Below are 27205 nucleotides of genomic sequence, written 5' to 3'. Positions count from 1 at the left end.
GAGTCTCCCTCTTGCCCTGTATCTGGGCAAAGTAGCAGGGCGAGGTTGAGTTGTTGACTACAACTCCCAGAATCCCCTGACAGCCTGGGGGATCCCAGTAGTAGCTACACAGCACGGTTACACAAACTGCATTCAGCCTAAATATCTATGAAGGAATGAGAGTCAATGGGACAGAGGAGGGGTTCTGGCAGGTAAATGACGTAATTTCAGGAGTAAGAAATGCCAAGGTGTGCGGCGGGTCAGGGCCGGGGTATTTGCACTCAGAGCAAAAATAGCTCCGTATATTCACTGAATTGTAAGGCAAACATCTGCCCCATCAATCACTCGCTGTGTAACCTGCAGGGAATCTCTGTATGTCTCCAAATGGCAATGAATATAATCTGCCCCCAGCAAATCACTACTAACCTACTGAGACTATTATATTCCCCTGTACTAAGCTCAATTCAGCAGGAACAGCCCCCTAAGTTTGCTCATAGCCTGTACAGAGAGATACCATAAAACTATGGCACATAGGGATTCCCCTGTACTAAGCACAATTCAGCAGGAACAGCCCCCTAAGTTTGCCCATAGCCTGTACAGAGAGATACCATAAAACTATGGCACATAGGGATTCCCCTGTACTAAGCACAATTCAGCAGGAACAGCCCCCTAAGTTTTGCTCATAGCCTGTACAGAGAGATACCATAAAACTATGGCACATAGGGATTCCCCTGTACTAAGCACAATTCAGCAGGAACAGCCCCCTAAGTTTGCTCATAGCCTGTACAGAGAGATACCATAAAACTATGGCACATAGGGATTCCCCTGTACTAAGCACAATTCAGCAGGAACAGCCCCCTAAGTTTGCCCATAGCCTGTACAGAGAGATACCATAAAACTATGGCACATAGGGATTCCCCTGTACTAAGCACAATTCAGCAGGAACAGCCCCCTAAGTTTGCTCATAGCCTGTACAGAGAGATACCATAAAACTATGGCACATAGGGATTCCCCTGTACTAAGCACAATTCAGCAGGAACAGCCCCCTAAGTTTGCCCATAGCCTGTACAGAGAGATACCATAAAACTATGGCACATAGGGATTCCCCTGTACTAAGCACAATTCAGCAGGAACAGCCCCCTAAGTTTGCCCATAGCCTGTACAGAGAGATACCATAAAACTATGGCACATAGGGATTCCCCTGTACTAAGCACAATTCAGCAGGAACAGTCAACCTTTTAAACTGTTACACAAGGCAAAGTACAGGGAGTACCAGCCAGGAATAGATATTCTCACCTTCCAGCGTGTTTCTGCGCCCATCAGCTCCAATGATAACATCAAATTCATAATCAGATAAAGGATGATCCTGAGGAAGGAACTCTGCTCTCCAACCAGTTTCTGAGGATAAAGGGAGGCACAGAATGAGTTAATTAATCAGTTTTACAGAGAACATAAGCAACAAGCAGAGGCAGTCAAATTGTTAAATAAAATGTATAAGTGATTCTAAATATGACCCTTAGGCCCTTAGCTCATATAACAAGGTTACAGATATATAGAAACATTGGGGTAACAGTCACCCCGCTATAGTTCCAGGGGTACCCAGGGCACAAATAAGCACTCACCCCAAATCCCCCCCTAACTGGCCTTCAGGCTGGGCCCCCTTAGCCCATAACAAGGTTACAGATATATAGAAACATTGGGGTAACAGTCACCCCGCTATAGTTCCAGGGGTACCCAGGGCACAAATAAGCACTCACCCCAAATCCCCCCCTAACTGGCCTTCAGGCTGGGCCCCCTTAGCCCATAACAAGGTTACAGATATATAGAAACATTGGGGTAACAGTCACCCTGCTATAGTTCCAGGGGTACCCAGGGCACAAATAAGCCCTCACCCCAAATCCCCCCCTAACTGGCCTTCAGGCTGGGCCCCCTTAGCCCATAACAAGGTTACAGATATATAGAAACATTGGGGTAACAGTCACCCCGCTATAGTTCCAGGGGTACCCAGGGCACAAATAAGCACTCACCCCAAATCCCCCCCTAACTGGCCTTCAGGCTGAGCCCCCTTAGCCCATAACAAGGCTAGAGATTTATGGGGTGCCAGGGTGCCTGACCATTAGAATCACAGGCGGCTTTGGAGGTTCCAGTGCAATTTCACGCTTGCCACGTGGGCCACTAAACACCCAGGTATCACAGTGAGTTTATATCAATGCTGTGCCAGGGATGTGACCCACCGGCCATGCCTGATGCCCATTTTCGCTCATAAGTCACGGGTGAAAAACATCATTAAAAATTCCTCATTGTCAACACTTTTTGATCCCCCTATGAAACATTAGATTTACTTTCCATGGGCAGCGCTAAAATTATCCCTTCCAAGCGGTTTGCGTGGGACGCGGCTCCATTACAGGGCATACCCGGGCACCGGCCGGCAGCCATGGGCACATACAGAGGGGAACGGCCTGTGCCAAGTGTATCGGGTGGGTGACACAACCATGTTGCTTCATCACTGGCACCCACCAACCATGCGAAGTATCCGCCGTGTCCCCTCTGCCCGCTGTGTGGGGCTATAGTTATACTGCTGGGGGGGCCCCGGGGCCCTGCAATGGGAGGGCTGTGCCTGATATTAGTACAGAGGCTCAAACCAACCTACTGCTGCACTTACCTCTCTGCTTCTTGTGTCATTATTTTATTCTCTTTTCTCTTCTACTGTTCCCTTCTCTCTCCCACTTTTATCTTAAATTTGTTTTTTTTTCTTCTTCCTCTACTTCTCCCCCCATTTGTCTCTCTACTCCCCGAACCCCCTTTCCCTTCCCCTCTCTCCTTCTGTCTCTCATCCCCTCTCCTTTCCTTTTCTATTCCCCCCCCCAACTGTTTGGCCTTACTCCCCCCCATCCTCCCTCTTCTCCCCCCTTCTATATTTCCCCTCTCCCCCCATTTGTCTCTCTACTCCCCGAACCCCCTTTCCCTTCCCCTCTCTCCTTCTGTCTCTTATCCCCTCTCCTTTTCTATTCCCCCCCCCAACTGTTTGGCCTTACTCCCCCCATCCTCCCTCTTCTCCCCTTTCTATATTTCCCCTCTCCCCCCATTTGTCTCTCTACTCCCCGAACCCCTTCCCCTCTCTCCTTCTGTCTCTCATCCCCTCTCCTTTCCTTTTCTATTCCCCCCCCCCCCCCAACTGTTTGGCCTTACTCCCCCCATCCTCCCTCTTCTCCCCTTTCTATATTTCCCCTCTCCCCCCATTTGTCTCTCTACTCCCCGAACCCCCTTTCCTTCCCCTCTCTCCTTCTGTCTCTCATCCCCTCTCCTTTCCTTTTCTATTCCCCCCCCCAACTGTTTGGCCTTACTCCCCCCCATCCTCCCTCTTCTCCCCTTTCTATATTTCCCCTCTCCCCCCATTTGTCTCTCTACTCCCCGAACCCCCTTTCCCTTCCCCTCTCTCCTTCTGTCTCTCATCCCCTCTCCTTTCCTTTTCTATTCCCCCCCCCCCAACTGTTTGGCCTTACTCCCCCCCATCCTCCCTCTTCTCCCCCTTCTATATTTCCCCTCTCCCCCCCATTTGTCTCTCTACTCCCCGAACCCCCTTTCCCTTTCCCTCTCTCCTTCTGTCTCTCATCCCCTCTCCTTTCCTTTTCTATTCCCCCCCCCCAACTGTTTGGCCTTACTCCCCCCCATCCTCCCTCTTCTCCCCTTTCTATATTTCCCCTCTCCCCCCATTTGTCTCTCTACTCCCCGAACCCCCTTTCCCTTCCCCTCTCTCCTTCTGTCTCTCATCCCCTCTCCTTTCCTTTTCTATTCCCCCCCCCAACTGTTTGGCCTTACTCCCCCCCATCCTCCCTCTTCTCCCCTTTCTATATTTCCCTCTCCCCCCATTTGTCTCTCTACTCCCCGAACCCCCTTTCCCTCCCCTCTCTCCTTCTGTCTCTCATCCCCTCTCCTTTCCTTTTCTATTCCCCCCCCCCAACTGTTTGGCCTTACTCCCCCCCATCCTCCCTCTTCTCCCCCTTCTATATTCCCCTCTCCCCCCATTTGTCTCTCAACTCCCCGAACCCCCTTTCCCTTTCCCTCTCTCCTTCTGTCTCTCATCCCCTCTCCTTTCCTTTTCTATTCCCCCCCCCAACTGTTTGGCCTTACTCCCCCCATCCTCCCTCTTCTCCCCCCTTCTATATTTCCCCTCTCCCCCCATTTGTCTCTCAACTCCCCGAACCCCCTTTCCCTTTCCCTCTCTCCTTCTGTCTCTCATCCCCTCTCCTTTCCTTTTCTATTCCCCCCCCAACTGTTTGGCCTTACTCCCCCCCCCCATCCTCCCTCTATATTTCCCCTCTCCCCCCCAAGTGTCATGGGTTCATTTAAAGCCTGAGATCTGCTGATATCTATGTAGTCTCTAGGCCTAAGCAGGGGTATTCCCAATACAAATGGGTCTGACAAGGAATTAGACTGTCAGCTCTGCAGGCCAGTAATGCACTTAATTAAAGGAAGAATACATGTAGATTTTGGGCGTGTGTACCAGTAGTTAGTAGGTTGCTATGGAAACCCAGTTGCCCGTTGGTGCTGGGAATTCTCTACTCACTCTGGTTCTCTTGATCCTCCAGAGGTTCCAGCAGCTTCATAAATTCCACATTGACGTGAATCTCGATGCCGTGCAACAGGGCGATCTTAAAGAGCATCAGCTGGAGCTGCCATATGCCTGCAAGGAACGAGGGGGTTTAACGGGTGCCCAGAGGGACAACTGCCCCGAGCTCTGTATGGGGGGGGGAGCAGGGTAATACGATTAGAAGAAAACAAAAGGAAAGGCCAATAGGGAATCAATAAGGTTTGCAAATGAGACCATAAACCCCTGTCTGTTCCTCTGTAACCCCTGCTGCCCTAGTCTGTTCCTCTGTAACCCCTGCTGCCCTAGTCTGTTCCTCTGTAACCCCTGCTGCCCTTGTCTGTTCCTTCTGTCAACCCCTGCTGCCCCTAATTTCCAAAAACCCTGCTGCCTTGCTGTTCCTCTGTAACCCCTGCTGCCCTTGTCTGTTCCTCCTGTAACCCCCCTTCTGTCCTTACCTGCCCCCTAGTCTGGTTCCTCTGTAACCCCTGCTGCCCTTGTCTGTTCCTCTGTAACCCCTGCTTGCCCCTACCTGTTCCTCTGTAACCCCTGCTGCCCTTGGTCTGTTCCTCTGTAACCCCTGCTGCCCTTGCCTGTTCCTCTGTAACCCCCTGGCCTGCCCTAGTTCATGTTCCTTCTGTAACCGCCTGGCTGGCCCTTGTCCTGTTCCTCTGTACGCGCTGCTGCCCTTGGTCTGTTCCTTCTGTATACCCCTGCTGCCCTAGTCCTGTTCGGCTCTGTAACCCCTGCTGCCCTAGTCTGTTGCGCTCCTGTAACCCTGCTGCCCTAGTCTTGTTCCTCTGTAAACCGCCTGCTGCCCTAGTCCTGTTGCTCTGTAACCCCTGCTGCCCTAGTCTGTTCCTCTGTAACCCCTGCTGCCCTTGTCTGTTCCTCTGTAACCCCTGCTGCCCTTGTCTGTTCCTCTGTAACCCCTGCTTGCCCTAGTCTGTTCCTCTGTAACCCCTGCTGCCCTAGTCTGGTCCTCTGTATTACCCCTGCTGCCCTAGTCTGTTCCTCTGTAACCCCTGCTGCCCTAGTCTGTTCCTCTGTAACCCCTGCTGCCCTTGTCTGTTCCTCTGTAACCCCTGCTGCCCTAGTCTGTTCCTCTGTAACCCTGCTGCCCTAGTCTGTTCCTCTGTAACCCCTGCTGCCCTAGCTGCTTCCTCCTGTAACCCCTGCTGCCCTAGTCTGTTCCTCCTGTAACCCCTGCTGCCCTTGTCTGTTCCTCTGTAACCCCTGCTGCCCTAGTCTGTTCCTCTGTAACCCCTGCTGCCCTAAGTCTGTTCCTCTGTAACCCCTGCTGCCCTTGTCTGTTCCTCTGTAACCCCTGCTGCCCTAGTCTGTTCCTCTGTAACCCCTGCTGCCCCTGTCTGTTCCTCTGTTAACCCCTGCTGCCCTAGGTCTGTTCCTCTGTAACCCCTGCTGCCCTGTCTGTTCCTCTGTAACCCCTGCTGCCCTTGTCTGTTCCTCTGTAACCCCTGCTGCCCTAGTCTGTTCCTCTGTAACCCCTGCTGCCCTAGTCTGTTCCCTCTGTAACCCCTGCTGCCCTAGTCTGTTCCTCTGTAACCCCTGCTGCCCTTGTCTGTTCCTCTGTAACCCCTGCTGCCCTAGTCTGTTCCTCTGTAACCCCTGCTGCCCCTGCTGTTCCTCTGTAACCCCTGCTGCCCTAGTCTGTTCCTCTGTAACCCCTGCTGCCCTAGTCTGTTCCTCTGTAACCCCTGCTGCCCTTGTCTGTTCCTCTGTAACCCTGCTGCCCTAGTCTGTTCCTCTGTAACCCCTGCTGCCCTGTCTGTTCCTCTGTAACCCCTGCTGCCCCTGTCTGTTCCTCTGTAACCCCTGCTGCCCTGTCTGTTCCTCTGTAACCCCTGCTGCCCTCTGTCTGTTCCTCTGTAACCCCTGCTGCCCTTGTCTGTTCCTCTGTAACCCCTGCTGCCCCTGCTGTTCCTCTGTAACCCCTGCTGCCCTTGTCTGTTCCTCTGTAACCCCTGCTGCCCTTGTCTGTTCCTCTGTAACCCCTGCCTGCCCTTGTCTGTTCCTCTGTAACCCCTGCTGCCCCTGCCTGTTCCTCTGTAACCCCTGCTGCCTTGTCTGTTCCTCTGTAACCCCTGCTGCCCTTGTCTGTTCCTCTGTAACCCCTGCTGCCCCTTCCTGTAACCCTGCTGCTGCTGTCCCTGCTGCCCTTGTCTGTTCTCTGTAACCCCCTGCTGCCGCCTTACCCTGCTCCTGTCTTCCTCTGTAAACCCCTGCTGCCGCTAGTCTGTTCCTCCTTGTAACCCCTGCTGCCCTTCGTCTGTTCCTCTGTAACCCCTGCTGCCCTTGTCTGTTCCTCTGTAACCCTGCTGCCCTTGTCTGTTCCTCTGTACCCCCCTCTGCCCCTCCTGTTCCTCTGTAACCCCTGCCTGCCCCTGTCCTGTTCCTCTGTAACCCCCTTGCTGCCCTGTCTGTTCCTCTGTACCCCTGCTTGCCCTGCCTGTTCCTCTGTAACCACCTGCTGCCCTAGTCTGTCCCTCTGTAACCCCTGCTGCCCTAGTCTGTTCCTCTGGTAACCCCTAGCGCCCCTGCCTGTTCCTCCTGTAACCCCTGCTGCCCTAGTCCTGTTACCTCTGTACCCCTGCTGCCACTAGTCCTGTTCCTCTGTAACCCCTGCTGCCCTACGGTCTGTTCCTCTGTAACCCTGCCTGCCCCTGCCTGTTCTCTGTAACCCCTGCTGCCCTAGTCTGTTCCTCTGTAACCCCTGCTGCCCTAGTCTGTTCCTCTGTAACCCCTGCTGCCCTAGTCTGTTCCTCTGTAACCCCTGCTGCCCTTGTCTGTTCCTCTGTAACCCCTGCTGCCCTAGTCTGTTCCTCTGTAACCCCTGCTGCCCTAGTCTGTTCCTCTGTAACCCCTGCTGCCCTAGTCTGTTCCTCTGTAACCCCTGCTGCCCTTGTCTGTTCCTCTGTAACCCCTGCTGCCCTTGTCTGTTCCTCTGTAACCCCTGCTGCCCTTGTCTGTTCCTCTGTAACCCCTGCTGCCCCTGTCTGTTCCTCTGTAACCCCTGCTGCCCCTGTCTGTTCCTCTGTAACCCCTGCTGCCCCTGCCTGTTCCTCTGTAACCCCTGCTGCCCTAGTCTGTCCCTCTGTAACCCCTGCTGCCCTAGTCTGTTCCTCTGTAACCCCTGCTGCCCTAGTCTGTTCCTCTGTAACCCCTGCTGCCCTAGTCTGTTCCTCTGTAACCCCTGCTGCCCTAGTCTGTTCCTCTGTAACCCCTGCTGCCCTAGTCTGTTCCTCTGTAACCCCTGCTGCCCTAGTCTGTTCCTCTGTAACCCCTGCTGCCCTTGTCTGTTCCTCTGTAACCCCTGCTGCCCTAGTCTGTTCCTCTGTAACCCCTGCTGCCCTTGTCTGTTCCTCTGTAACCCCTGCTGCCCTAGTCTGTTCCTCTGTAACCCCTGCTGCCCTTGTCTGTTCCTCTGTAACCCCTGCTGCCCTAGTCTGTTCCTCTGTAACCCCTGCTGCCCTAGTCTGTTCCTCTGTAACCCCTGCTGCCCTAGTCTGTTCCTCTGTAACCCCTGCTGCCCTAGTCTGTTCCTCTGTAACCCCTGCTGCCCTAGTCTATTGCCTGGTGAATGTGAGGTGGGCCCTGAATACACAGGTTTGGTGGGCCGTAGTGGGCCCTGGTACTGTATCCTAATACAAACTAATTGCAGCTCCCAGAATTCCCCTGTCAGTGGCACAGGGCTCCTGTATATGGGAACCAGTACGCCAGCTCCGTGCCCGGGTTATTGGGCTGAAAAGGCTCCCAGTGGGCAGTAAAACCTGCACATTTACAGAAGTCTCTCCGGAACCAGTAGAACAGGTCGGGCTGATCCGCATCTCGGTGTCGTCACCATAAGTTGTATTTCAAAAATGTGGTTTGTGGTTGGACGGCCAATTACTGAGCAAAGGGGATTTGTGCTGCTAAACTGGGAGATTAAAGGCAACACTGACACTTTCCCAGTCATCAGAACCTTAATGACTTTATCTACAGGCTGCGCTGCAGTAACTCAGTGTTATACTCTCGGCTGTTTATGGGCCGTACCCGGGGTACCACTGGGTCTTACACTCACCCCCAAGTGTTGCCCCAGAGCAGCCTGGGATCTGTCAGCAGTCGGACCTTACAGGGGTCTCTGGGAGGAACTTTTTGTCCAACTGGTAAGTACCCAAACCTTCCCAACTGGGCCCAGTCTCAGAGATATAGGGGCTGAGTGTTCTGTCTCCTATAGTAATTGGTCTACTGAGCTCTAGAACTGCTGGTAGAGACAGACAGACAGATAAATAGACAGACGACATAGACAGGCAGAAAAACAAACAAACAAACAAAATATAAATAAATATAGGCAATAATATAGGATAGATAGATAGATAGATAGACATACATAGAGAAAGATAGTTAGATGATAGATTGACAGAATAATAGACATATAGAATCACAGATATATATCAGATCCATAGTTGATAGAGAGATTTCTAGAACAATATATAGAACAATAGAATGATAGAACGATAGATAGATAGATAGATAGATAGATAGATAGATAGATAGACAGACAGATAGCAGAACCAAATATGATAGATAGATAGATAGATAGATAGATAGCAGATCCATAGATGATGATGATGATAGATAGATAGATAGATAGATAGATGAATAGATAGATAGATAGATAGATGATAGAAAGACAGATAGTAGACCCATAGATGATAGATAGATAGATAGATAGATAGATAGATAGATAGATAGCAGATCCATAGATGATAGATTAATAGAATAGATAGATAGATAGATAAATAGATAGATCAATAGATAGATAGATATATAAATAGATAGATAGATCAATAGATAGATAGATATAGATAGATAGATAGATAGATAGATGATAGGTAGATAGCAGATCCATGATGATAAATAGATAGATAGATCAATAGACAGACAGACAGACAGACAGACAGACAGATAGATAGATAGATAGATAGATAGATAGATAGATAGATAGATGATAGATAGATAGATAGAGGTATAGATAGGTAGATAGATAGATAGATAGATATAACCAGATAGACAATAAATAATTGAAATCCGAGGAATACCTGCCAATACCCATGGCTAAAGTAGGGGCTCAGTTTGCCACTTACTAATGTGGTCGATGGCTCCTGCGCAGAACTTTCCGTAGAACTTCTTAGCTCCGAGGCAGCGGAGATCATGGATGGTGTAAGGCCAGAGATGAAGGACATTATTCCGGGAGAAGGTGTCTCTCTTTTCCACCACCACCACTTTGGCTCCTAAGCAGGAAAGTTCTATGGCAGTCCGTAGGCCGCAGGGACCCCCTCCAATTATTAAACACTGCGGGAAGGAACGTCCATAGGGTTATATACAGGTTTATAGCAAATATCTATTTATATAGAGATAGATGTGAACAATTCGCAATATAATATATAATATACAATGAAACTAATTATTGCCCACACTTGGATTTTGGGTTTAGTTGCCCTTAAATACAATTTTTCCATACAGACCCCCCAGCTCTATACTGATCTCTCCCCGTATCGTGAGAGCCGCGGCCGCACATTCCAGCCACATTAGAACAGAAAATCATTTTTACATGGTTTCTGCGTGTTCTACTCTGGGCGCCATGAGCTAATGGGTGACAGTGAAATTTCTGAAGGATTAAATCACTTATGAATTAATGCAGGGGCCCCACGAAGAGCAAGGGAACCACTAACAGCTTCAGTACAGACCCATTGTACATCTGATCCCCCCATTGTAAGCAGCAGTCCTGCCCTGCTTTATGGCTGAGATTCTAGCTATCTGTATAACAGAGCATTCTGTCACAGTGGCACAGATCCTATCTGATCCCCCCCATTGTAAGCAGCAGTCCTGCCCTGCTTTATGGCTGAGATTCTAGCTATCTGTATAACAGAGCATTCTGTCACAGTGGCACAGATCCTATCTGATCCCCCCATTGTAAGCAGCAGTCCTGCCCTGCTTTATGGCTGAGATTCTAGCTATCTGTATAACAGAGCATTCTGTCACAGTGGCACAGATCCTATCTGATCCCCCATTGTAAGCAGCAGTCCTGCCCTGCTTTATGGCTGAGATTCTAGCTATCTGTATAACAGAGCATTCTGTCACAGTGGCACAGATCCTATCTGATCACCCCATTGTAAGCAGCAGTCCTGCCCTGCTTTATGGCTGAGATTCTAGCTATCTGTATAACAGAGCATTCTGTCACAGTGGCACAGATCCTATCTGATCCCCCCATTGTAAGCAGCAGTCCTGCCCTGCTTTATGGCTGAGATTCTAGCTATCTGTATAACAGAGCATTCTGTCACAGTGGCACAGATCCTATCTGATCCCCCCATTGTAAGCAGCAGTCCTGCCCTGCTTTATGGCTGAGATTCTAGCTATCTGTATAACAGAGCATTCTGTCACAGTGGCACAGATCCTATCTGATCCCCCCATTGTAAGCAGCAGTCCTGCCCTGCTTTATGGCTGAGATTCTAGCTATCTGTATAACAGAGCATTCTGTCACAGTGGCACAGATCCTATCTGATCCCCCCATTGTAAGCAGCAGTCCTGCCCTGCTTTATGGCTGAGATTCTAGCTATCTGTATAACAGAGCATTCTGTCACAGTGGAACAGATCCTATCTGATCCCCCCATTGTAAGCAGCAGTCCTGCCCTGCTTTATGGCTGAGATTCTAGCTATCTGTATAACAGAGCACTTGGAGAAAGAATTATGGGAAGGTAACATTGTATGACTAATGGGCCATATTAAATTCATTTATTGCTTTAAATTTTTGGGCTTTTTTTGGGGGGGGGGGGTCTCTAGGGGGGTGACTAAGATCCCTGCAAAGTTACAACATAAACATCTCAGAAGGAGAAGTCAGTGAAAACAAATGTTTGTCATACATTCGTCACGTTCCATGGACTTCCTTTTCCCTAATAATAGTAACATTCACCGAAAATCAAACATATTGGGTCATTTCTTTTAGAAAGTCACAAAGAACTAACTATAAAAATCAAATATAGACCAGATGTTATCAGAATAGGGGGAAATTGGCAGAGAAGGGTCACTGTCACCTCTTTGATCTGATTGATATGGGAACGGGGCGTTCTGACAAGTGAAAGCGCTGAGTGTCTTAGTCAGAGCGTATAAATGGCTCCCAACAAAACCCACAGCTAATGCCCTGACAGGTCAACTAGGACATTGCCGCCGAGCCAAAAGAACATGGTCTTCTTTGTTCTCCTCTTACATCCAGGTAGATAGATGTTGGGGTTCTGTTAAGTTCTAAACCCCCCACTGCTACTATAGGCACCATCTCTCCCTACTATACCTGCTATCCCACAGCCCCAGTCCCTTCCCAGAGGCTATTATCCCACTGCTACTATAGGCACCATCTCTCCCTACTATACCTGCTATCCCACAGCCCCAGTCCCTTCCCAGAGGCTATTATCCCCCCACTGTTACTATAGGCACCATCTCTCCCTACTATACCTGCTATCCCACAGCCCCAGTCCCTTCCCAGAGGCTATTATCCCCCCACTGCTACTATAGGCACCATCTCTCCTACTATACCTGCTATCCCACAGCCCCAGTCCCTTCCCAGAGGCTATTATCCCCCCACTGCTACTATAGGCACCATCTCTCCCTACTATACCTGCTATCCCACAGCCCCAGTCCCTTCCCAGAGGCTATTATCCCCCCACTGCTACTATAGGCACCATCTCTCCCTACTATACCTGCTATCCCACAGCCCCAGTCCCTTCCCAGAGGCTATTATCCCCCCACTGCTACTATAGGCACCATCTCTCCCTACTATACCTGCTATCCCACAGCCCCAGTCCCTTCCCAGAGGCTATTATCCCCCCACTGCTACTATAGGCACCATCTCTCCCTACTATACCTGCTATCCCACAGCCCCAGTCCCTTCCCAGAGGCTATTATCCCCCCACTGCTACTATAGGCACCATCTCTCCCTACTATACCTGCTATCCCACAGCCCCAGTCCCTTCCCAGAGGCTATTATCCCACTGCTACTATAGGCACCATCTCTCCCCACTATACCTGCTATCCCACAGCCCCAGTCCCTTCCCAGAGGCTATTATCCCCCCACTGCTACTATAGGCACCATCTCTCCCTACTATACCTGCTATCCCACAGCCCCAGTCCCTTCCCAGAGGCTATTATTCCCCCACTGCTACTATAGGCACCATCTCTCCCTACTATACCTGCTATCCCACAGCCCCAGTCCCTTCCCAGAGGCTATTATCCCCCACTGCTACTATAGGCACCATCTCTCCCTACTATACCTGCTATCCACAGCCCCAGTCCCTTCCCAGAGGCTATTATTCCCCACTGCTACTATAGGCACCATCTCTCCCTACTATACCTGCTATCCCACAGCCCCAGTCCCTTCCAGAGGCTATTATCCCCCCACTGCTACTATAGGCACCATCTCTCCCTACTATACCTGCTATCCCACAGCCCCAGTCCCTTCCCAGAGGCTATTATCCCACTGCTACTATAGGCACCATCTCTCCCTACTATACCTGCTATCCCACAGCCCCAGTCCTTCCCAGAGGCTATTATCCCCCCACTGCTACTATAGGCACCATCTCTCCCTACTATACCTGCTATCCCACAGCCCCAGTCCCTTCCCAGAGGCTATTATCCCCCACTGCTACTATAGGCACCATCTCTCCCTACTATACCTGCTATCCCACAGCCCCAGTCCCTTCCCAGAGGCTATTATCCCCCCACTGCTACTATAGGCACCATCTCTCCCTACTATACCTGCTATCCCACAGCCCCAGTCCCTTCCCAGAGGCTATTATCCCCCCACTACTACTATAGGCACCATCTCTCCCTACTATACCTGCTATCCCACAGCCCCAGTCCCTTCCCAGAGGCTATTATCCCCCACTGCTACTATAGGCACCATCTCTCCCCACTATACCTGCTATCCCACAGCCCCAGTCCCTTCCCAGAGGCTATTATCCCCCACTGCTACTATAGGCACCATCTCTCCCTACTATACCTGCTATCCCACAGCCCCAGTCCCTTCCCAGAGGCTATTATCCCCCCACTGCTACTATAGGCACCATCTCTCCCTACTATACCTGCTATCCCACAGCCCCAGTCCCTTCCCAGAGGCTATTATCCCCCCACTGCTACTATAGGCACCATCTCTCCCTACTATACCTGCTATCCCACAGCCCCAGTCCCTTCCCAGAGGCTATTATCCCCCACTGCTACTATAGGCACCATCTCTCCCCACTATACCTGCTATCCCACAGCCCCAGTCCCTTCCCAGAGGCTATTATCCCCCCACTGCTACTATAGGCACCATCTCTCCCTACTATACCTGCTATCCCACAGCCCCAGTCCCTTCCCAGAGGCTATTATCCCCCCACTGCTACTATAGGCACCATCTCTCCCTACTATACCTGCTATCCCACAGCCCCAGTCCCTTCCCAGAGGCTATTATCCCCCACTGCTACGATAGGCACCATCTCTCCCTACTATACCTGCTATCCCACAGCCCCAGTCCCTTCCCAGAGGCTATTATCCCCCCACTGCTACTATAGGCACCATCTCTCCCTACTATACCTGCTATCCCACAGCCCCAGTCCCTTCCCAGAGGCTATTATCCCACTGCTACTATAGGCACCATCTCTCCCTACTATACCTGCTATCCCACAGCCCCAGTCCCTTCCCAGAGGCTATTATCCCCCCACTGCTACTATAGGCACCATCTCTCCCTACTATACCTGCTATCCCACAGCCCCAGTCCCTTCCCAGAGGCTATTATCCCACTGCTACTATAGGCACCATCTCTCCCTACTATACCTGCTATCCCACAGCCCCAGTCCCTTCCCAGAGGCTATTATCCCCCCACTGCTACTATAGGCACCATCTCTCCCTACTATACCTGCTATCCCACAGCCCCAGTCCCTTCCCAGAGGCTATTATCCCCCCACTGCTACTATAGGCACCATCTCTCCCTACTATACCTGCTATCCCACAGCCCCAGTCCCTTCCCAGAGGCTATTATCCCCCCACTGCTACTATAGGCACCATCTCTCCCTACTATACCTGCTATCCCACAGCCCCAGTCCCTTCCCAGAGGCTATTATCCCACTGCTACTATAGGCACCATCTCTCCCTACTATACCTGCTATCCCACAGCCCCAGTCCCTTCCCAGAGGCTATTATCCCCCCACTGCTACTATAGGCACCATCTCTCCCTACTATACCTGCTATCCCACAGCCCCAGTCCCTTCCCAGAGGCTATTATCCCCCCCACTACTACTATAGGCACCATCTCTCCCTACTATACCTGCTATCCCACAGCCCCAGTCCCTTCCCAGAGGCTATTATCCCCCCACTGCTACTATAGGCACCATCTCTCCCTACTATATAAGTTACACAGAATGATCTGTATCTGTATGTAATTAATTTCACACCATTACACTGATGCGCTGCCAGAGTGGAATTCTTGGTTTCGATGACTCTGCTGATCCGCACAAAACCCTACAGAATGTTCCGCACACTATGGAGTGAAGCCTCCCCTCCTACACTATAAAGCACCGCTCAGTCTACAGATTAATGACTTGAATCTCTTTGCAGTAGGAGCTGCCTTACTGACAGTACAGTATGAAGGTATAGCTGGTGTAACGAGTCGGGTTTGGGTCTGACCCGTACGGGAGGTACCAGGCTATGAGCCCGAGTGGAAACTGTGACCCGTAATTGTCACATTTCCCAGACCCCCCCGTGGGACCTGCCGGTGAAGCAAACACTGAGCAGAATATTAAGAACAAGATGTTCTGGACACTGGTTTTATAGAGGCTGGAAAAAAATAGAAAGAGATGGAACAGAGGGAAAGTCTGAAAGTACTGAGAAACATGAATGTAACAGCGTCAATAATATGGAAAATATTTCACATCACTGCCCCATTCAGTCTGGGCCCTCACATAACAGCCGCCATACATTTATATATTTACTCACAGCCTGTACAGAGAGATACCATAAAACTATAGCACATAGGGATTCCCCTGTACTAAGCACAATTCAGCAGGAACAGCCCCCTAAGTTTGCCCATAGCCTGTACAGAGAGATACCATAAAACTATGGCACATAGGGATTCCCCTGTACTAAGCACAATTCAGCAGGAACAGCCCCCTAAGTTTGCCCTTAGCCTGTACAGAGAGATACCATAAAACTATAGCACATAGGGATTCCCCTGTACTAAGCACAATTCAGCAGGAACAGCCCCCTGAGTTTGCCCATAGCCTGTACAGAGAGATACCATAAAACTATGGCACATAGGGATTCCCCTGTACTAAGCACAATTCAGCAGGAACAGCCCCCTAAGTTTGCCCATAGCCTGTACAGAGAGATACCATAAAACTATGGCACATAGGGATTCCCCCGTACTACGCACAATTCAGCAGGAACAGCCCCCTAAGTTTGCCCATAGCCTGTACAGAGAGATACCATAAAACTATGGCACATAGGGATTCCCCTGTACTAAGCACAATTCAGCAGGAACAGCCCCCTAAATTTGCCCATAGCCTGTACAGAGAGATACCATAAAACTATGGCACATAGGGATTCCCCTGTACTAAGCACAATTCAGCAGGAACAGCCCCCTAAGTTTGCCCATAGCCTGTACAGAGAGATACCATAAAACTATAGCAGCATAGGGATTCCCCTGTACTAAGCACAATTCAGCAGGAACAGCCCCCTAAGTTTGCTCATAGCCTGTACAGAGAGATACCATAAAACTATGGCACATAGGGATTCCCCTGTACTAAGCACAATTCAGCAGGAACAGCCCCCTAAGTTTGCCCATAGCCTGTACAGAGAGATACCATAAAACTATGGCACATAGGGATTCCCCTGTACTAATCACAATTCAGCAGGAACAGCCCCCTAAGTTTGCCCATAGCCTGTACAGAGAGATACCATAAAACTATGGCACATAGGGATTCCCCTGTACTAAGCACAATTCAGCAGGAACAGCCCCCTAAGTTTGCCCATAGCCTGTACAGAGAGATACCATAAAACGATTGGTCCCATACTCGGGACAATAAGTTGCTGACTCAGCAGTGTCCAATACAACAGCCAAGGTCTCTGTTTGGTTACTGTCCGGTTGCCTGAGGTATTTATCCCCCCCCATGGAAGCAAATTGGTCTGGATATAAAAATAACATATATTTTTAAACCTCTGTAAAAATGCTATATTCCTTATAGTGTGTGTATGGGGCACACAAACAGCGCTATCAGCTCGTACAGGGACAGACCATTTCATCTGACAGCAGAATTCTGTGAGGTTTTTTCGGGATTAGTGGCGCTGACTCTCTGGATCCAGTCCAACCCGGGATCCTGGATGAGCTGCAGCTGCTGCAATAACTAAAGATGAAAAGCAAACAGGAGTCTAATCGGGGATGTTCTCTGTTCCATCCTAATAGCACTTTCATTTATCCAACATAGAAGCACCGACACCTCCCAGCGTTCAACTTCTTAGGCGGTCCGGGGTGTGTCAGAACCGCATCCCTTCCTTATAACCAGACCCAAACAACTCAGCCTGCAGCCTTGTGCCTTTATATGGGCACAGAACCCCTCAGTGACTGCTAATATCCTTATCATTTACAGTAGGGGGTACATTATCCCTTATAATACATGAGTGATACTCAGAGTTCCCTGTATAACTCAGCCTGCAGCCTTGTGCCTTTATATGGGCACAGAACCCCTCAGTGACTGCTAATATCCTTATCATTTACAGTAGGGGGTACATTATCCCTTATAATACATGAGTGATACTCAGAGTTCCCTGTATAACTCAGCCTGCAGCCTTGTGCCTTTATATGGGCACAGAACCCCTCAGTGACTACTAATATCCTTATCATTTACAGTAGGGGGTACAGTATCCCTTATAATACATGAGTGATACTCAGAGTTCCCTGTATAACTCAGCCTGCAGCCTTGTGCCTTTATATGGGCACAGAACCCCTCAGTGACTGCTAATATCCTTATCATTTACAGTAGGGGGTACATTATCCCTTATAATACATGAGTGATACTCAGAGTTCCCTGTATAACTCAGCCTGCAGCCTTGTGCCTTTATATGGGGGGCACAGAACCCCTCAGTGACTGCTAATATCCTTATCATTTACAGTAGGGGGTACATTATCCCTTATAATACATGAGTGATACTCAGAGTTCCCTGTATAACGAGGGGATACATTATTCCCAATACGCACCCATATATATATATATATACAAACAGGAGGTGAGTGTAATTAACACACAGCCGGCAGGAAGCTGCATTCCGCCAGATATATAAGCTGTGAATAGACAGATCCTCTCTGAGCGACAAACGCTGCCAATTCCCTTACTTATCGGAAGGAAAATACAAATGGTTTCCAACTCCCAATCAGCACAATGTCCTGAGCAGTGAGAGCCGGAGCTGCCTATACGTGTATGTACTGTATGAGCTCATTGGGGCGATAAGGATTAACCCCCTCAGGAAGCACTTCAGGATTTCAGTAGATATATTCATATTGTAAGAGAAGCAAATAAGCAGATCCAGCCTATATGGTATAGAGCAGGTTTTCTTAAAGAATATATAGAAAGGCCTATCCTAAGCAACTTTTCAATTGGTCTTCATTATTTGTTTATCATTGTTTTTGCATTATTTGCTTTCTTCTTCCAACTCTTTGCAGCTTTTAAAATGGGGGTCACTGACCCCGGCAGCCAAACCGATTGCTCTGTGAGGCTCCAGTTTTATTGTTATTGTTACTTTATATTTCTTATTTTTCTATTCAGGTCCCTCTCCTATTCATTCAAACCACACTCTGGTTGCTAAGGTAATCTGGATCCTAGCAACCAAATAGCTGCTGAAACGCCAAGCTGCCGAACAAAAACTAAACTAATTAAAAAATGAAGACCAATTGCAAAAGACCTATTGCTCTGTGAGGCTCCAGTTTTATTGTTATTGTTACTTTATATTTCTTATTTTTCTATTCAGATCACTCTCCTATTCATTTAAACCACACCCTGGTTGCTAAGGTAATCTGGATCCTAGCAACCAAATAGCTGCTGCCGAACAAAAACTGAAATAATTAAAAAATGAAGACCAATTGCAAATTGTTGCAGAATACTACTCTAAAGGGGTTGTCCACCTTTCATCTGATAGACCCAGATTGAACGAACCCCAAAGAACTGGTTAATAATAATTTATGAGACTTATTTAATTAGTATTAACTGCTGCAACAGAACAGGGTTTCCTTTATTGGGGACCCTATAGTCTGTGGAAGGGAAGGGGGGGGGCCCAAGGGACTTGGCAGTCAGCAAAGGGGTGGGGCTTGAAGGGAGTGGGAGGTGTTTGGGTTGAGCAAGGGTGGGGTTTGGGTATAAAGGGGAGGGGCTGGGGCAGAATGGGGGATGTGCAGGTCAGACTGAATCCCATGGGTGGGTGAGTCTGATCATTACTTCTGATCAAACATCATCAACGAACCCCCTACCCCCCACCTCTGCTGACTTAATAGGGATGGGCAAACAATATGGCAGCTCCCACGCATATAGAGAAGGAATGTTCTGGGCACACACTGTACTTCCACTAATACGACTGGGATATCTGGACTCTATTGCTCGGGGGGGCAGCAGACTTCCATGGGCCCCCAAACCAGCCAATGACACCGCTCATTGCGTCTGGGAAAACATATGATGTCAGTCCGGCTCCGGGGACGAGAGATAAGAACTTGGGCCCATTACGGCTGCTGATAAACGTTAGGGGACGTGTTTGGGTTCTGCTTGCGTTGCTATGGGCTCCGCCACCCAAGGAGTTTGGGCTGAGACCGAGGTGTTTGTGTTGGCGGAACTGAAGCACTTAATATCTTATTACCGACCCTTGTGTTCTCACTTTGTCACCGCGTAACTATGCAGCCGGCGCTGGCAACCGCCATTGTGTAATGAGCTTCACTTGATACATTCGGAACATGTTTTCTTTCTTACGTTTCCTTTCAATTCCGTTTTCTGTTTCCTTTTTTTGAACTCGTGGAGGAAATGAAAGGAAGGTTCAAAGGTGAAGCAGAAGTAGGCCTATAGCATAAACGCCTGATTCCCCTACGTGCGGCCTATCACTTATAGCAACGGAAACCACCTGTCGCCTCCATGTACAATACCCCAGAACCCACAGCAGGATAAATACAGTGCCAATTCCATGTATAATACCCCAGAACCCACAGCAGGATAAATACAGTGCCAATTCCATGTATAATACCCCAGAACCCACAGCAGATAAATACAGTGCCAATTCCATGTATAATACCCCAGAACCCACAGCAGGATAAATACAGTGCCAATTCCATGTATAATACCCCAGAACCCACAGCAGATAAATACAGTGCCAATTCCATGTATAATACCCCAGAACCCACAGCAGGATAAATACAGTGCCAATTCCATGTATAATACCCCAGAACCCACAGCAGATAAATACAGTGCCAATTCCATGTATAATACCCCAGAACCCACAGCAGATAAATACAGTGCCAATTCCATGTATAATACCCCAGAACCCACAGCAGATAAATACAGTGCCAATTCCATGTATAATACCCCAGAACCCACAGCAGGATAAATACAGTGCCCAATTCCATGTATAATACCCCAGAACCCACAGCAGGATAAATACAGTGCCAATTCCATATATAATACCCCAGAACCCACAGCAGGATAAATACAGTGCCAATTCCATGTATAATACCCTAGAACCCACAGCAGATAAATACAGTGCCAATTCCATATATAATACCCCAGAACCCACAGCGGGATAAATACAGTGCCAATTCCATGTATAATACCCCAGAACCCACAGCAGGATAAATACAGTGCCAATTCCATGTATAATACCCCAGAACCCACAGCAGGATAAATACAGTGCCAATTCCATGTATAATACCCCAGAACCCACAGCAGATAAATACAGTGCTAATTCCATGTATAATACCCCAGAACCCACAGCAGGATAAATACAGTGCCAATTCCATGTATAATACCCCAGAACCCACAGCAGGATAAATACAGTGCCAATTCCATGTATAATACCCCAGAACCACAGCAGGATAAATACAGTGCCAATTCCATGTATAATACCCCAGAACCCACAGCAGGATAAATACAGTGCCAATTCCATGTATAATACCCCAGAACCCACAGCAGGATAAATACAGTGCCAATTCCATGTATAATACCCCAGAACCCACAGCGGGATAAATACAGTGCCAATTCCATGTATAATACCCCAGAACCCACAGCAGGATAAATACAGTGCCAATTCCATGTATAATACCCCAGAACCCACAGCAGGATAAATACAGTGCCAATTCCATGTATAATACCCCAGAACCACAGCAGGATAATACAGTGCCAATTCCATGTATAATACCCCAGAACCCACAGCAGATAAATACAGTGCTAATTCCATGTATAATACCCCAGAACCCACAGCAGGATAAATACAGTGCCAATTCCATGTATAATACCCCAGAACCCACAGCAGGATAAATACAGTGCCAAATCCATGTATAATACCCCAGAACCCACAGCAGGATAAATACAGCGCCAATTCCATGTATAATACCCCAGAACCCACAGCAGATAAATACAGTGCCAATTCCATGTATAATACCCCAGAACCCACAGCAGGATAAATACAGCGCCAATTCCATGTATAATACCCAGAACCCACAGCAGGATAAATACAGTGCCAATTCCATGTATAATACCCCAGAACCCACAGCAGGATAAATACAGTGCCAATTCCATGTATAATACCCCAGAACCCACAGCAGATAAATACAGTGCCAATTCCATGTATAATACCCCAGAACCCACAGCAGGATAAATACAGTGCCAATTCCATGTATAATACCCCAGAACCCACAGCGGGATAAATACAGTGCCAATTCCATGTATAATACCCCAGAACCCACAGCGGGGTAAATATAGTGACAATTCCATGTATAATACCCCAGAACCCACAGCAGGATAAATACAGTGCCAATTCCATGTATAATACCCCAGAACCCACAGCAGATAAATACAGTGCCAATTCCATGTATAATACCCCAGAACCCACAGCAGATAAATACAGTGCCAATTCCATGTATAATACCCCAGAACCCACAGCAGATAAATACAGTGCCAATTCCATGTATAATACCCCAGAACCCACAGCAGGATAAATACAGTGCCAATTCCATGTATAATACCCCAGAACCCACAGCGGGATAAATACAGTGCCAATTCCATGTATAATACCCCAGAACCCACAGCAGATAAATACAGTGCCAATTCCATGTATAATACCCCAGAACCCACAGCAGATAAATACAGTGCCAATTCCATGTATAATACCCCAGAACACACAGCAGGATAAATACAGTGCCAATTCCATGTATAATACCCCAGAACCCACAGCAGATAAATACAGTGCCAATTCCATGTATAATACCCCAGAACCCACAGTAGGATAAATACAGCGCCAATTCCATGTATAATACCCCAGAACCCACAGCAGGATAAATACAGTGCCAATTCCATGTATAATACCCCAGAACCCACAGCGGGATAAATACAGTGCCAATTCCATGTATAATACCCCAGAACCCACAGCGGGATAAATACAGTGCCAATTCCATGTATAATACCCCAGAACCCACAGCGGGATAAATACAGTGCCAATTCCATGTATAATACCCCAGAACCCATTGTACTATAGATACAGTGTCAGTTCTATGTAGAATAACCACAGAACACACGGCAGGATACATAAAGCAGAAATTCCATATATGAAATATGCCAGAAAGAGAAATGTTACTAATTGGCCACACCTTTTAATAGAATAATCCTCGGCCAATTCAGGGCCAGTTCTTTTTGTCTTTTAATGCAGGGCTCTGCCAGGAGTCAAGGGGCGTGGCCAGAATGTTGATACTGAGTGCTTGTGTTTATGGGGGACCCATAGAAATAGATTGTTGGGGGCCCCAATAGGGTATAGGCCACCCATTATTATGAGTAGAAAGAGTGAGTTATCCATAGCCCGGGGCTGTCAGTCTATACATGACACAGACCGGCCCAAGCAGGCAGCTATGATGTGATCCCAGAAGTATGTCCTGCAGATCCCTGGCACAGGAGAAACATGGCCGCCCAGCCTCAGCCGCACTTACTCAATTATTCTTTGGCTCGGGCGCTGAAATGTTTGTTGGTCGTTGGAGTTGAAACATTTGGCTCGGAGTAAAGCGGTTTCTTTGTTGGAACGAGGAGCCGGGGATGGATGTGATGTAACTCGGTTCATCTCCAGTGCAGAATAATGTTTGAGAGACGGGGAACACAATGAAACAATGGAAAAAATAAACTGCAGCACAATTACAAGTCAGAACCAGCGCCAGGCAGAACTGGAACCGAAATGGTTGAACCGCTCCAATGTGTAAGCGCTGGTGGGTGAGTCTTGCTCTGGACTCAGTCGGATGTGGGAAGGTTTCATGTGTCGGTGCTGGAGTCGCCTCGGGCAGGTATGGGCCGGCGCCCAACTGTATGGGCCTCAGATCCAGTTCTTAATGGGCCCTCAGATCTGATCTCACACAAACCATATAACTCATGTATTGGGCCTCAGGGCCCTGCCCTCTCCATAGTACAAACCTGTCTTCATTTTGCCCTACTCTCGTCACCAATTACTACTGTTAGATTTTTCCCTACTGTCTCCATATTGTCTGGCCGGCCTCACCTTGCTTGTTCCTCCATTTTTTCCTAATGACTCCATCTTACTCTACTGTTATCATCTTTCCCTACTGTCTCCATTGTACCCAACTGTCTTTGTTCTTCTAACTGCAGTTTCCTTGTCCCACTGCTTCTATCTTGTCCTACTGTCTCCATCTTGCTCTACTGTCTCCATCTTGTCCTACTGTCTCCATCTTGCCCTACTGTCTCCATCTTGCCCTACTGTCCCCATCTTGTCCTACTGTCCCCATCTTGTCCTACTGTCTCCATCTTGCCCTACTGTCTCCATCTTGCCCTACTGTCCCCATCTTGTCCTACTGTCTCCATCTTGTCCTACTGTCTCCATCTTGCCCTACTGTCTCCATCTTGCCCTACTGTCTCCATCTTGTCCTACTGTCTCCATCTTGCCCTACTGTCCCCATCTTGCCCTACTGTCTCCATCTTGTCCTACTGTCTCCATCTTGCCCTACTGTCTCCATCTTGTCCCACTTTCTCCATCTTGCCCTACTGTCTCCATCTTGTCCTACTGTCTCCATCTTGTCCCACTTTCTCCATCTTGCCCTACTGTCTCCATCTTGTCCTACTGTCTCCATCTTGCCCTACTGTCTCCATCTTGCCCTACTGTCTCCATCTTGTCCTACTGTCTCCATCTTGTCCCACTTTCTCCATCTTGCCCTACTGTCTCCATCTTGTCCTACTGTCTCCATCTTGCCCTACTGTCTCCATCTTGCCCTACTGTCCCCATCTTGCCCTACTGTCCCCATCTTGCCCTACTTTCTCCATCATGCCCTACTGTCCCCATCTTGTCCTACTGTCCCCATCTTGTCCTACTGTCTCCATCTTGCCCTACTGTCCCCATCTTGTCCTACTGTCTTCATCTTGCCCTACTGTCCCCATCTTGCCCTACTTTCTCCATCTTGCCCTACTGTCTCCATCTTGCCCTACTGTCTCCATCTTGTCCTACTGTCTCCATCTTGCCCTACTGTCCCCATCTTGCCCTACTGTCTCCATCTTGTCCTACTGTCTCCATCTTGCCCTACTGTCTCCATCTTGCCCTACTGTCTCCATCTTGTCCTACTGTCTCCATCTTGTCCCACTTTCTCCATCTTGCCCTACTGTCTCCATCTTGTCCTACTGTCTCCATCTTGCCCTACTGTCTCCATCTTGCCCTACTGTCCCCATCTTGCCCTACTGTCCCCATCTTGCCCTACTTTCTCCATCTTGCCCTACTGTCTCCATCTTGCCCTACTGTCTCCATCTTGTCCTACTGTCTCCATCTTGCCCTACTGTCCCCATCTTGCCCTACTGTCTCCATCTTGTCCTACTGTCTCCATCTTGCCCTACTGTCTCCATCTTGTCCTACTGTCTCCATCTTGCCCTACTGTCTCCATCTTGTCCTACTGTCTCCATCTTGCCCTACTGTCCCCATCTTGCCCTACTGTCTCCATCTTGTCCTACTGTCTCCATCTTGCCCTACTGTCTCCGTTTAACTCAACTTTCACTTTCTTTTCATTTGTTGCTATTTTGTTCTGCTGTTTCCTTTTTGCCCTACTGACTCCACTTTGTTCTACGTTCACTATCCTTCCTACTGCTGCTGTTTAATCCCTACTGTTACCATTATGCCCTAGTGTCTCCATCTTGCCCTACTGTCTCCATCTTGCCCTAGTGTCTCCATCTTGCCCTACTGTCTCCATCTTACCCTACTGTCTCCATCTTCTCCTTCTGTCTCCATCTTGCCTACTGTCTCCATCTTGCCCTACTGTCTCCATCTTGCCCTACTGTCTCCATCTTGCCCTACTGTCTCCATCTTGCCCTACTGTCCCCATCTTGCCCTACTGTCTCCATCTTGCCCTACTGTCCCCATCTTGCCCTACTGTCTCCATCTTGTCCTACTGTCTCCATCTTGTCCTGTTATCTTAATTTTGCCCTACACTTTTCATCTTGCCCTACTGTCCGTATGTTGCTCTACTGTCACTATTTTGCCCTACTCCTTCTATCTTTTCCTACTATCTCCATCTTGCCTATACCAGCTATTTCTCGCTCTATGCACCTAGAAATTCTGACTATTAGGGCCCCTAAAGATACCCAAAGTGTAACCTATACACATCTGTATAACACTATTCACCCTGACAGCTCCTGTAACAACCAACATCGAGACATGAAACTGATCCAAGTAACTGATACCGGACACCAGATTTGGTTTCATGTTCTGCTCCAATTGAGGATGAGTCTTAGAAATCTGCTGACGTCACAAAAAGATATAGTTCTTCTGATAAGCAAAGTGCTGAAGAGAGTTTTTCTAATTTAAGAAGCAATTAAAAGACAACTTACTTACTGCTCCTAACTACCAAAATAAAGGAAATGAATAATGGACGAGAAGAAGAGAAGAACAAGCCTTCACATTGGTTTAGATGCAAATAACATCCCATAATAGGGAGGGTCACATATAAAAATATTAAGCCTGGACAAAGAGACCTCAGGTGGGAGGAGCTACATGGAAGGTGTGGCTAAAGGATGAGACCACAGAGACTGTGAGGGAGGGGAGGGTTGATGGGGGATATTTGGTAAAATGAGGAAGATGCCCAACTGATTTATGTTTGGCAAGATGGCGGCAAATGAGGTGGCTGCATGGGAGGGGCAACTGTTGCAGGAAAGAGCTGCTTCTCGCCTCTACATTGAAGCTACAGGAAGGCACAGCAGCTGCACACATACAGTTGTATAGATATTGTAGGTAATGAGCAGATAGTAACATCAGGAATAGTCCACTGTGAACATTTCAGGGTGACAGCAGAGCCCTAGGCACTAATACTTGGCTTGGTGCCCTGGAAATACCCCCCGTCCCCCAGATTGCTCCACAAGCCAACTCCATCACACAACCACCCACCATTCAGTCCTTACACACCCAACCCCATTGCTCAACCTGCAGACCCCACCCCATGGCTCAGCCCATTCCCCACTCAGTGACTTGTCCTCAGGCCAAGCCCCCCCAGTGAAGCTCCCATTGCACCCCCTCTATCTGTGTCTTTTGTATTTAAGTCGTTTTATGTGTAACCAACCAGCACCCCATAAATCAAGACTGACCCAAAATCCACCGGACCTTCTTGGGCCAATTTTGTTGGGAGGGCAGTAGGGTTGTCTTGCTTGCCCCATGCAGTGGAGTGCAATAATAATAATAATAATAATAATAATATGTAATAAATGTCATTGCAAGAGGTCTATGAAACCCCTAGGGGGCCATAAAATTCCATAAAGGGCAACAACCAGTCCCTTTGTTATTCAGATTATACTAACTGTAATGGAGAGCTAAAGGGAAAGCAAAGAAAAGATTTCATATATCATTGTCTGTGCAGAACAGTATCATTGAGAAGATTCTCAGGAACCAATAAGCTGTTTAATCAGTTTTAGGGGTGAAACTTTGCTCTACTGTCCCCCGAATGTAATGAATGATTATTTGCAGTAGGCCCAAAGCATAATTGTAATTAAATCAGAATATCTGAAGGGACAGAGTTATTACTGTCCTGTGCCGGGTACATTAATATTAATTGGAGATTCTGAATGACGTTGACACTATTGACTCATTGACTCAAAAGCTTGTTTTTTTCTGAAATGTGAACAAATCAGCCCGGGGCAAATACCGAACCCTGTGAGATTTCTCCGAAATTTGCAGTTTCTCTCGTTGCATTACGACATGACTGTAGGAAGTGGGAGAGGAACGAAACACTGGAGGTTAATGCTGAGAGACTAGTGACTGGTGCACACTACAAGTCTCATGAGTCGCAATGAGTTGGGCCTTCTGTGCGGAATAGCAATGAAACTGAATGCCAAGCTGTCTGTGCCCCAT

General features: G+C 48.4%; 1 protein-coding gene across 6 annotated transcripts in view; it reads right to left on the bottom strand.

Moving 5' to 3' along the window:
* Window positions 1-27205, bottom strand: part of mical2 (microtubule associated monooxygenase, calponin and LIM domain containing 2) — a 111010-nt gene that overhangs the window by 53212 nt on the left and 30593 nt on the right. For all 6 annotated transcript variants that reach the window (XR_004222192.1, XM_031900402.1, XM_031900401.1 and 3 more), the window contains exons 3-5: window positions 9715-9922; window positions 4547-4663; window positions 1276-1377 (exon numbers count right to left, since the gene is read on the bottom strand). Coding sequence is in view for 5 of the 6 variants with exons in the window: in XM_031900402.1 (XP_031756262.1) it covers window positions 1276-1377; window positions 4547-4663; window positions 9715-9922 (427 nt within the window). In the remaining variant the exon portion in view is untranslated. The remainder of the gene's footprint in view (window positions 1-1275; window positions 1378-4546; window positions 4664-9714; window positions 9923-27205) is intronic.

Source organism: Xenopus tropicalis, chromosome 4 (assembly GCF_000004195.4).
Source record: "Xenopus tropicalis strain Nigerian chromosome 4, UCB_Xtro_10.0, whole genome shotgun sequence".
Taxonomy (NCBI): Eukaryota; Metazoa; Chordata; class Amphibia; order Anura; family Pipidae; genus Xenopus; species Xenopus tropicalis.
The sequence above is the reverse complement of the archived record's forward strand: the minus strand, read 5'-3'. Positions and strand labels throughout refer to the sequence as shown.